Source organism: Oryzias latipes, chromosome 14 (genome assembly GCF_002234675.1).
Source record: "Oryzias latipes chromosome 14, ASM223467v1".
NCBI lineage: Eukaryota > Metazoa > Chordata > Actinopteri > Beloniformes > Adrianichthyidae > Oryzias > Oryzias latipes.
The window spans coordinates 14,949,131-14,961,813 of NC_019872.2; the positions used below are offsets into that span (position 1 = coordinate 14,949,131).

Here is a 12,683-nt window from a genome sequence, read left to right on the forward strand (position 1 = left end):
AAAAATGGAAAAGTTTGCTTGGACCAACACAGATCCACATCTGGTCAGATTTCTATTGTGACAGCTGGAGGAAGAGGACTGGAAACTGGTTTGCTGCTTCTAGTAATGGAAATCAGACAAACACAATTAACTTTTTTTTTAAATTTTCTTTATATTTTTTCTCCCTTAATTGGTGAGAATGTGTAACAGCATATTTGTTCCAAAACAAAAACTCATTTCATGATTTTACAATCCATCACTTTACTGTACATGATGCAACTCTCACAGAGAAATTTAAAAGAAATATTGAAGTAGTCATATCATGAGAAATCGATGTTTTCATAACAATAAAATAAATACTTTTATAAAAAATTGTGCTTAAAGACGATGACAGAGTTAAAAACATAAATCTGGGATCAACTACATACCACTGGGTTTTCGTCGACTTTTCATTTTCTGTCAACTGTTTTATTAATAGAATGTTCAGAAGTTCAGATTATGGAAAGTCTTAAACTACTAAATTACTGGCTACTGCACCAGTAATTGAAAAATAACAGGTTAGCACAAAGCGCAGAGGGCCTGTGGCTCCTGTGGGGCCTCATTATTTCAATATGCTGGAGTTCAGTGTCTGCCGTCTGTGTTCCTCATGGAAACGTGGGCCTCCTGTCTCTTTTGTCTCCTGCTCCTCCACAGCAGGACGGCCAGCAGGAGGAGCAGCAGGAAGCCCAGTCCCCCGCCAATGAGCCCCGCCGTCAGAAGCAGGCTGCTGTCCGTAGGCTGGTACACCATGCAGGACCCCTGACTGTCTCCAGCATCATTCCTGGCCACCACACAGACTTCTGCTTTACGCCTTATCCCGTCCACCGCGCTGCTCCGCTTGTCCCATCCCAGTTCCTGCTTCTCCTGTCCTCCAACTGTCACTACGTAGGCTTTGACGTGGGAGTTGGGGGCACACCACCGAACCACCACCTCTGAGCCGTTCCAGGACACTGTTTTGAGGGTGGGCGCTTCTGGAACCTCATCCTCCTCCGTGAACCACGGGCACAAGCAGCCGGTTGACCTGAGCTCCTCACAGGAGATTTGATCTTCACGACACGGATTGTAGTCGCACAGCTGTGAGGAACGGCCATGTGTGGACGCGGGTGCAGAAGTTTCCTCCTCCAAGTTGTTATAATCCTCTGTGATCAACCTGGAGTGATCCTCTGGGACTCCAGACATTGTAGGCAGAGGACTGGATCCTCTGAGGGGAAGCAGGCCGGAGATTATGACAAGGAAGCACAGATTTCTCATGGCAGATGTTGTCCTGGAGTTCATCAGAGGGTAAATTCCAACAGTTGGCTGGAAAAAAAAAAGGTTTTATGATAAGAAATAACAGTTAAGACACTGGCACTGGTTTCTACCAAAAGAAAGACTTTCTGTATTGTTATTCTCTGCTGACTCTTCAGTTGTTATATGTAAAAAAGAAAATGAACACTCTTGATGAATCAATCCCTCAGAAATATGTATTTTTTTAAGTTTGGAAGTTTGTCACTCCCTGTATTCCTGGTGGAGCTGAAAGCTCAAATCTCTGCAGAATCCTGCATGCTCGGCTGGATGTGGTTACTAGCAAAATACCTCATTCCTATCCATCCAAATGTGACTAAAATACGTGCTGATCAGAGAGGACAAAGAAGCCCATTCAGAAAAATCTCCCTGCGCTGGAGCTTCTTTACTCTCTCTGTAAACTGAACCAGAGCTGCCCCCAAATATCAGTTTACTTGTATTATTTTCCACTCACTGGTTCTCTCACATTCTCCAACTTAAACTCAAGTAAACATTAAAAAAATCAACAACTCTGACTTACCTGTTGCGAAAGTTTTTTTCTTTTTTATCCGTAAGTTCTTATCTTTGTGTTTTCTTTGCTTTTGCCTTATTCCGGTCTTTCTCCCCCATTTATACGGTTCTACTCCTCCTCCTTTCCCTCCCACACCATCTGCAGCAGCTCCACCTCTCTACTCACTTAATGCTTTTGCAATGTGTCCATGACTGAATGGCTGTGCAGGAAAAAAAAACAGCCTGAGCGTCTGCCGTTAGTCAGACCAGCGTTATTTAACCTTGACGAAGTGAACCACATGGATTCCGGGTGCTGCCTCTCACAGCGGACACATTATTCAGCGCGTGTCTCACTTGTTAATAAGCACTTGCTCTTCCTTTGTTGGGTTAGGGAAACTTGAACAGCTCAGTGATTCATTTACACTCATTATTTGGGTGAGAGGTGACCCATCTGACTCATTCCAACCTAAATATAGTAAATTTGTTGACTGGAAGGCCCAAAATGAGACGGAATTTACATGTCATTGCCTTCAGAGAAACTTTGTGTTCCAAAAAAATCAACAAAAGAAAAGTTACAATTATTTTATTTTAGGTAAATGGTTTGTTTTAAAACATCAGCAAGCAAATACCAATTTAGAATATTTTTAGATAAAAAAAATGCAAACTGCTGACAAACTCATGGTTGCAATTTTGACTTTACATATATTCAGAAACAAAACTGATATTGTAAGAAATGTTAAAAAATAGGTAAATTTCAGAAAATAACGGTGGCTAATCTTAAAAGTAAATCGTAAAATACATTTTCTAGTTATTTCTGTTTCAGAAAAATTGAATTTTGCATGAATGAAAAGGTCAAAGAGGTCAAAGTCAAGGAAATGGCAACAAGTCAGATGAAAAGTGAGATTAGCCAGTTTGTTTATTTGTAGAAATGTGAGTTTTGCAGATTGTCGGGTTCCATTTAGCTGTAGGCTCACTACTGCAGGTGTAGTGTGAAGGATGCTAAAGTTGGAACAAAAATGCGATGTTTTACTCCCTTCATGTCCAGTGTAAATAGATCTGCTCGATAAAAACTTGTTCAAAAAGAGGCTTTTTCAATACTGGTGTTCTCTTTGGATTTTTTTATTTAGTTTAATTTTTTCGTTGTTGCTAAAATTAGACATTTTAAACATTTGTTTTGTATGCAAGGAGAAAAGTTAAGTCCAACTGCAGGTCTTCCAGTGGAACATGGCGGTGGGAGTGTAATGCTGTGGGCTATGTAATATACAGAGCTTTTTTTTCTTAGATTTATTGATGTGTCAAAAAAAAAGTTTTACATTTTGATGAATTATTTGAAAAAAATCTAAATGTCCTGGTAATTAAATAATGTAAAATCATATTTATATTAGAACCCCCCCCCCCCCCCCCCCATGAAGGATGAACAAAATCCAATTCATGAGTAAATATATGTTTAATATAACTGAACAGAGCTACTGTTTTGCTTGAGGCGCACAAAACATTGTGGGTGTGTTGTGAAAAAGAACGCATATATTTGCATCCCGGATGCGTGTGGGTCCATTTATAATCTAATCTGCATTGTGTTAGTGTGTGGTTCTATATCCTTCCACTGTCATTCTTTCTGTACCCAGGCTGCATTTTGTCTTTGCTCTAACCTTCTATTCATGATGGCGTCAGCATGTGGAGTGAGTCAAACGTGGGTTTCCCCACAATAAAATCCCCCAGCGAAGCATTAAATCCTGTGATCCTTTCATTTCAGAAATTTAAAGACGTGGACAATATGAGCACGAAAGTTATCTGGAAGTGAGGAAAATTCAAACAAATTGACTGTTAGGAGATGTTTGGTAGAAGAACTTGCTGTGCTTCTTGAGTGTCGGTTCTTCCACAGCACTGTCATGAGACCAATTTACTGCTTAGAAATGGAACACATTTTTTTGTTTATATGACTAAACTCTATCTGTAAAGTCGTTTTGGCAGAACTAGATGTTCTTTTGACAAAGTGATACCAGTCTAATGCCATTATCTCTTTCTTTCGTTATATAAGAATTTGACAACTTTTGCCTATAACTCTATAATTGTATAAAAGTAGGCGTTATACCTTTTTTTCCTTCTCAAATTTAAACAGAAATCAAAAACATGGTCTTATTAAAAAAGAAATTAAGTATCTGGAGTTTTTTTTTTTCCTCCATTCTTAGTGGTTGCGAAACTTTCGTCAACTAATGCAAGAAGTCTCAGCATAATTAATACCAGCTGACGGCTGTAATTGTGAGCAATAAAAATTTACAGCATATTTGGTAGGAACTCTGGGCGCAGAGGTTTGGAACTATTTTTTTGTAGTAAAACTATTGTATTCAATCTGTTTGACTTTTTTTCTTGTTTCAGCTTTTTACCAGGCTTAAAGCACAGCCCGCAGTAAACTGGGAATGTGCTTCTTAGTAGCTGTTTATCTACTCTAAAAGGGTCTGCATAAACAAATGGTCACTGCCCTGCATGCACTTTCAACACTGAAGACATTTTTTATTTCCCCCCTCAAATGGCTGCTGCACTGAAATGCACTGTGGTGCAAAAATACCCTGAAATTTGACTGTCAGGTTGACAATCTTTTTTTTTCTTTTCAAAAATGTTATTGTTAGAACAAAGAATAGGCCTCTAAAAATGTGCACCTGCACAAAGCTTTCCATGACATTTACCTTTAAGGTTTGACATGTACTTATAGACCATTGTACATTCAATCATTGTCATAAATTTCCTTGGATTAAATCTATTGGATAGATAATTTAATTTTTTTATTAAGTAATCTTGCACAGTTTTTTTTCAAAATTAAGAACATAAAAATTGAATGGATTCAATTTACAGAAAATATTTGCAAAAAAGAAAAGTATTTTTTTTTGGTTGTAATAACCTCGATACATTAGCCTGTATTGTCTTTGCATATGAAAATAACTTTAAGGAAACGGCTTGGATACATATTTTTTCCTGATAAATAGTTTAGATTTAACATAATTTCAGGGATTATGCGCTACAAATGAACATTTCGTTCCTGTTTTTATTTCTTAAACAAACAATACAATGGATGTTGTTTCAGCGTTATGGTGTGTGTGTATATATATATCTATATATCTATGTGTATATATACATATGTATATATATATATATATATATATATATATATATATATATATATATATATATATATATATATATATATAGATATAGATATGTATATATATATATAGATATGTATATATATATAGATATGTATATATACACATAGATATATATATATACACATAGATATATATATACACATAGATATATATATACACATAGATATATATATACACATAGATATATATATATATATATATATTTATATATATATATATATATATATACACATATATATATATACACATAGATATATATATATATATATATATATATATATATATATATATATATATATATATATATATATATATATATATACACATAGATATATATATATACACATAGATATCTATATATACATATATATCTATATATACATATATATCTATACAGATATAGATATAGATAGATATATAGATATAGATATATAGATATATAGATAGATATAGATATATATATATATATAGATAGATATAGATATATATATATAGATATAGATATAGATATAGATATATATATATATATCTATATATATATATAGATATAGATATAGATAGATATATATAGAGAGAGAGAGATAAAAAAAATTTTGTCAGAGTTGTTTGATATCAAATATTGGGGGGGAATTTAGTAGAAAGGTTACTTGTAAAGTTAATTCCGAATAGGTTCAGACTTTGGTGTTTTCAAGTCTGTACTGAGGGAAAGTGACCCACACAACCGGATGTTTATAGACGTAATATTTACGCGACGGGCCTCCACTGACGGAGATGGGTGAGTCTCCTTTGGTGGTTTTTGAACATTGACGTATTTTGGTCAAAATTGCGGGTTTCGTTTACTGCTGACTCTCTCGTTTGTCCCGCAAAAAACTGCGGTGATTGCGGGAGCTCGGCTCTGACGTCACGTCTGTGGGAAAACGTGCAACGTTTCTGACCGCTGCGTTGCTCCGACGGCTGATGCGGTGAATCAATGTAACCGGACTCGCTCGGCCTCCAAAACCAACCCTTGGGGTCCGAACCTCGACGGTTAGTCCGGTTTGTTGGCTCCGCTGTTAGCTTTAGCATCGTTAGCTCCCGTCCTAAAACAATGACGTCGAGGCGGGCAGGCTTCGGCGCGGACTCCTCTCCCCGCAAACAGAGCATCTCCGACCGTGTCGAGGCGTGTTTCGACCGCAAAGCAGACAAATACCCCCAGAGCAGCGTGACGGTCACGTCGCTGAAATCCCGCCTGGCTCCGACCATCCAGACCGCTATGTCCGCCGCCGTGGACACGCTGCTGGGGGAGGTAGTGGTGGTGCTGAGCGAGACCCAGCAGGAGCTGTTTCACAAGGAGCAGGAGAACGAACGGCTCAAAGTGCGGCTGGAGGTGTCGGAGAGGGAGCTGAAGAACCTGCAGGAGTGTCTCTGCAGCGCTCAGAAGCTGATCGATCAGCTCCAGGTCTCGTTCCCGGGACCTCAGGCCGTCAGTCAGTCCGTTTTCGCGCCTTCCTTGTCCTCCATGGCTTCCATGACCTCAGGCTTGGACCGGGACCAACAGAACCCCAGGGGTGTGAATGGAGCCGGTGTGGATTTGGGTCTGGGGGGCTCCGTGGAGGAATCTCTGCACGGGTTCGAGCACAGAGATGATTTCAAAATGTGCCAGCTCTCCATCCAGCCGGATGGTTCCGTCACCAACCACACTCTGGACTCCTTTGGGTCTCCTCATCTGTGCCCCGACTCCAGCAGACCAGGTAATCCCAAACATTGTCTGCATATTTATTTTGCTCCAACACTTAAAGTAAACTTGAGAGTACTCCATTGTTTTTTTTTCAGAGGAGAGGCAGCCTCAGGGACCAGGGGGACCACATCGATTTGAGATCAAGGAGGAGCAGGGCCCTTCTCCTGGTCAGCCCAGCAAAAGGGAAGCTGGGCTCTCCAGTGAAGGCAGAGATGTGGAAAGGTCATCGTTGACCATGGGGGACATAAATTATGCTCAGGGTGGAGGGACTCACCCACTGCGTCACCAGAGAGCTGTGCGAGGGTGTGGAAGTTCCTTACAGCAGGGCAGACCTGATGGACCGCAGAAACCGCTACCCAGGACTTCTGTAAGCAGGAGCTCGCCAGGCAGAGCGGAGGACTCCGCGGGTCCGTCTGCACCCGACACTGCGGGGGAACCCCCCGGAGACCGTCCCCACCACTGTCTGGAGTGCGGAAAGACCTTCCGCCTGATTTCCAGCCTGAAGAAGCACATCCGGATCCACACCGGAGAGAAGCCCTATCCGTGCGGAGTCTGCGGCCGCCGCTTCCGCGAGTCGGGGGCGCTGAAAACGCACCTGCGCATTCACACGGGCGAGAAACCGTACTCCTGCTCCGAGTGCGGGAACTGCTTCAGGCACCTGGACGGCCTGCGCAAGCACCGGCGCACGCACACGGGGGAGAAGCCCTACGTGTGCGCCATCTGTGGGAAGCGCCTGAGCCGCCTGCAGCACCTCAAGCACCACCAGCTCATCCACACGGGCGAGAGGCCCTGCTGCTGCCCCTTCTGCAACCGCACCTTCAAAGAACCCGCCGCGCTCAGGAAGCACATCCGCACGCACCGAGAGGAAGGAGGCCACATGGGAATCGGTCCCACGGAGGACACGGACCCGGACGCTCTGGATGACATCAACAACCTCCACCCTGCTGCTCCTTCCCCTCAGATGAGGTTTGGAGAGTGGGGCGCCACAGAGGACGACGGCCCGGTTGTGGACTGTGTTTGAGCACCGATCAACATTTTTGGTATAAAATGTTAGGATGTCCTTCTGTCACTAATCTGCAAGTGTAAAAACGAAAGTCTGTCTTTCAACGGTTTGCTGCTCCGGGATGTCTTCCCCCAAAAAAGTCAAATGAAATGCAGAGAATAACTTTAGACTCAAAATATTCTGCTAATACATGAATTAAGAGGGCAAACAGCAGCTCATCAGTTTTAATCTGATTAAACTCCTGTTTGTTACATTTAGGTGTGTTACTAAGGTGACAGACACACTTTTTTCCAATAATGTGCAACTTTTATGTAGATAAAACTTAAAAATTATCGCAGTTCTTAAATCCAGTTGTAAGCATGGTGGCGAAAGTATCATGATTTGGTTTTAAACTCGTTATATCAGAGTATTCTCTGGTTAAATTTGAGGCTTGTTCTTCCATCACGAAACCAAACCTACAAGAACAAGACAAAAAAGTTTAAAAGTGCAAATGCTGTGTGAGACCTTAAGGTCTGTTCCAAAAACCTTTTACAAAATGAAAAAACAATATTTTCCTAGAGAAAAATAACACTGTCTCTGCATTTTGTTTTACTTTTTATTCAACAAAAAAACCACTGTTTCATGTTTTCCTCTTAATTCTTTGTAGAAGGAAATGGTTTTATCTCCTCATTAAAGAATTAAACCGCTTTTTAACAGCAAAGCTTTGTGAATCGTTAAGCAGCAGCATTTTGGAATTGAATGTTGGAGGAATAAAAAGTGCCTTGACACATTTTTTTAAGGCCACAGCTGCTGCTGTGTTCTCACTTTTTTCTATTGGAGGAAGAGAATGAAGGTCCGGCTTGTTCTCCATTAGAAGAGATGAGCTGCACCCCTAATATCTGCTGATCAAATTCTTTAAGGGTAATTAATATTAGAAGTGAGTTTTATTATTATTGTGTTAGTAGTCTTTTTTTTTTTGTAGAAAATGTTTATCATTTACATGTTGCAGCTCTCTGTAGTTGTGGAAAAGAGGGCTTAGTTCAAATATGTTTTAAACTAAGTTCATAAAATGGTTCAGGGTATTATTGTTACCCATTTTTTGTTGTTTTTTATTCTAAAACCTCTGGCCTCAAAAAAACAAAATAATCTTTAATCTTTTTTTATATTTAAATAAAGGTTTTACTGTTTCTATTTTAAAGATTTCTACGTTTTGAGACTTTGGCTGTGTCTGAATTCACTCACTACTCCTCAGTTACTGCACCATATAGGGCCTTAACTATTTTATGTCTGGATCTACGATTTCAAAATCTATTGGCCTGGAAATTTCCCAGAAGTCTCTGCAAAAAAAACTGTGTGCATTTCTGCTCACTTGATTAGCAAATATAAACCACAATGCACTGCGTGTGAAAGATGTGTCATTTGAAACTGAAAACAATTCAGGTTTTTATATTTGCCAAAATAAAAACCTAATAAATACAACAAATGTGAGAATATTCACTAATCCACTGTGTTCTAATGGTGATGTCATACTTGGTGTTTTAAAAAAAAGAGCATATGTCTGAATTGCATTCACTGGATTGTCCAGGACTATACTGTCTCGAGGTTAAAGAGTGGGGAGGGAATTTAAGCACAGCCTTGTTATTTTACTGTGAGTGAAAATATTCTTTTAAACTTTAAATAATCTGTTTTTCTCGGCTGCAGTTCACTTTCTACTCTCTTAAATAGGAAAATATCCATTTAGATCCCACTTTAAAAAGTCATTTTACTCTTTGGGTGGAAGCTAGTCTTTCTGGGATCTATAAGCATCTTTTTTTGTGGAAGATTTATTTAGAACCTGACTGTAAAAACAGAATCAAGTCAGAAAAAAATGCAAAAGTCAGCAGTTCTGCTCAGAGGTTGCTCTTCCTGTCTGCTGAGCCCTCATCTTCCTCACAGTAAGCTTCAGATTTCTGTCTGTCAGTAAATGTAATCCAGATGAAAGGATCTGTCAAACTCTTTCTCCTCCCAAGCTTTTTCTGTTTCAAAATGTGTACTGTTCTTTGTTTTAAAGAACAAATGTGCTGAAAGAAAATTAGCTGGAAAACATGAGTGCATGCACGTGCCCCCCCCCCCCCCCCCATCTGTACATAATAATGTAGTTTCAGTCTTTTTGGGGGGGTTGCAGCAGTGAATGTGCTTTAAGAACTTAGTGTAAATACAACTGGAAAAGAACCCCCCCCTGCCCCCCCCCTCCCCTCCAATGATGTGCTCTCCTCCACAGCACAAGCCCCCCCCATGCCTGCTGTTTTAAAGTCTCCTGTATTCCTGCTGTAATTATGAGCCTCGTCACTGAAACACTGTCATGTGACACTCGACTTTTCTGTTCCTGTATGTTTAGAATGTGAACTTCCAGAATTTTCTTTGCTCCTGATAAATCATATGTATGACTTTTTATTATTGTCATCCCTTTTTAAATAAAACTGCATGTATGTTCCAACAAAAGTACTCTTCTTATTAGTCAAAAAGAATCCTTTTAATGATTTACTCTGGAAAATATACCGTATTTTCCGGACTATAAGTCGCACTTTTTTTCATAGTTTGGCAAGGGCTGCGACTTATACTCCGCAGCGACTTATATTAGAAATAAATTGAAATAAATACATTGTTAACCCTCCTGTTATGTTCATTTGTGAGGAACAGAGATGATGTTTCTGGGTCAATTTGTTGTATGAGGTATGTTAAGTGTTAAGAGTATGTTAAGTGACTCAGAGAATCAGCAAACTTTTTTTTACAGTAAGATCTTGAAGGCTAACAACATAATATTCTATTTTCCAATTATTTCATAGATTCAGAAATGCAATAAAAGTGAAAACTGTTTCTACAAATACAGGATGAAAACAGAGTATTAGTTGGCCAATGATGCTTCATGAAAGGAATAAATAATTAAGTAAGAGAAAGAATTACTGTGAAATTATTAGATAAACAGTCTGCTATGATTGTGTCATATAAGGTTGTGAAAGTTAAAATGCAACTTATAGTCCAGTGCGACTTATCTGTGTTTTTTTCTACTTTATAATGAATTTTTGGGCTGGTGCGACTTATACTCCGGTGCGACTTATAGTCCGGAAAATACGGTACTCATTTAATGTTACTATATTAAAGGGCATTGATTATATGTCATCTTTGGCTCTTATTTGGTTGTTTTGTTTTGTTTTTGTTTTCTAAAAAAAATCCCCTTTTTCTAAAGGAGAATGTTTCCTAACCGACTGTAGATGTCCAGGGGGGTATTCCAGAAAGCAGGTTATGCTAGCTCCCACGATAAGTTTGAGGCTAAGGAAGTTGATAACCTCAGCTTTCGGTTCCGGAAATGGAGGTATGTTTCAGGGTAGGTCAAGTTGCCATGGCAACTCATGCTCTGAACATAACCTGGTCCGGAGCAGGTTTAGTTGAAGATTAGTTTGTTTACAGAGAGGTGAAGCAGCATGGCGTGTCCATTTGAAGATGATTTAGTGGATGAAAAAGCTCAGATAATACTTTTTACACCATGAGAGGCTGATAAGACCACATATGGATGTTGGAAAGATAAACTTTTTTACTTTGATCTAACTTAATTATTTCCTTCAGTTAAGATAAATCATTTTTTTGTTAGGTCACTTTAAAAATAACACATAGTTTTCAGACAATTATTTTCCTTTTATTCAAATTAATTCAATTAAGTAGGTGTAACTTTGATGCTGTGCTGTTAAATCGGCACCGCGAGGGATTCTGGGATATCATTCCCTTTGCCTGTCTGGACGGATTTGGGTTTAAGTGTGGGTTTTTTACAAAATGTGTTTAGTTGTATAGCTGTTTTACTGTGTTTCACCGTGTTTGGCCGAGCTTTTTGTCCTACTATGCTTATGTCTCTGCACCATGAGTGAGAGTAAAGTAGAGGATGATGAGTTTATATAGCACCTCTACCACCCAAACCTGTTATGTCAGTAATGGAATATTCTGTGATGAATTTTTGCACACCGTGCATTTTTTTTCCGTTCTTTTTATTGTTAAAAAATGAGCATATCTGCCGGCTTTACATAGCCTTCGAATGTAAAGATACTGACTGCTAAAGTTAATAAAAGACAAGTCCTGAATATTGTTATTCCTATTCGACCCTAAACTACAATATCAGCTGTCTGACAACAGACCAGCCAGTTGCCCAAATGCCGACATACATGATCAGAGAGCTCTGCGGCGGAGCTAGTAGTAACCTAGCAGGAGCTATCGTTTGACAAAGCAGCCTAGTTATCATAAATCTTTTGATATTTTTCTTATATTCATTGAGACGGTAATAAAGTGATCATTTTTGTTTTTCATGTTCCTTTTTTGAACGAATATGGGTCACAGAGACACGGAAGTTACCGCTGAAAGCGGCTTTTGCCGGCGTACAGAGAGCATATCCGCGTGAATGACTTATGACGTGAATAATTATTGCGTTCGAACGGATTAATTATTGCGTTCAAACGACATAATTATTGCGTTCGCACGAGTTAATCATTTCGAGGGAACGGAATAGTATTTTGAGGGAACGCAATAGTATCTTGTGGGAACGGAATAGTATCTTGTGGGAACGGAATAGTATTTCGTGCGAACGACATAATAACCTGTGGGAACAAGATATTAATCTGTGGGAACAAGATATATTTTTATATCTTAATGTCAGGACACGGGCTCCGTACGTCCCTTATTGTAACCTAAAGTTATTTTCCCTCATAAATTGGCTCTGACAATATTCTTTGTATTTTTTATAAAGACGTGTTGCCACAATCCGCTTGTTATTCCAGTTTAACTTAAGTTCAGCCGTGGCTGAAAATGTTGTCAGCACGGCTAAATGTTGTTCTTCCGGGTCCGTTCTGCCAATAATAAAGCAGTGGGCGCACGGATAAAAAAAACTATAAGCGAACATGCATTTAACAATAATTATAACAATAATAAAGGCACGCTTGTTTACAACAGACTTCATGATATTTTCTTCTATGGTTGGATCGTAATTTGTCCAGACCAATCACTATCTGAC

The 12,683-nt window shown here is 39.3% G+C and overlaps 2 protein-coding genes across 2 annotated transcripts; one reads left to right on the forward strand and one right to left on the reverse strand.

Annotated features, from left to right (window-relative positions):
- Window positions 1-131: 131 nt before the first annotated feature.
- Window positions 132-2,399, reverse strand: LOC101156519 (LRRN4 C-terminal-like protein). Its single transcript, XM_004076404.4, has 2 exons — window positions 1,823-2,399; window positions 132-1,317 (listed from the first exon to the last, which is right to left on the reverse strand). Exon 2 carries the CDS (start codon window positions 1,291-1,293, stop codon window positions 601-603), a length of 693 nt encoding a protein of 230 aa, XP_004076452.1. The 5' UTR covers window positions 1,294-1,317; window positions 1,823-2,399; the 3' UTR covers window positions 132-600.
- Window positions 2,400-5,645: 3,246 nt separating this feature from the next.
- On the forward strand, window positions 5,646-10,124 carry LOC111948662 (zinc finger protein with KRAB and SCAN domains 8-like). The gene is made up of 2 exons (XM_023962677.1): window positions 5,646-6,682; window positions 6,765-10,124. Exons 1-2 carry the CDS (start codon window positions 6,040-6,042, stop codon window positions 7,688-7,690), a joined length of 1,569 nt encoding a protein of 522 aa, XP_023818445.1. The 5' UTR covers window positions 5,646-6,039; the 3' UTR covers window positions 7,691-10,124.
- Window positions 10,125-12,683: the final 2,559 nt, after the last annotated feature.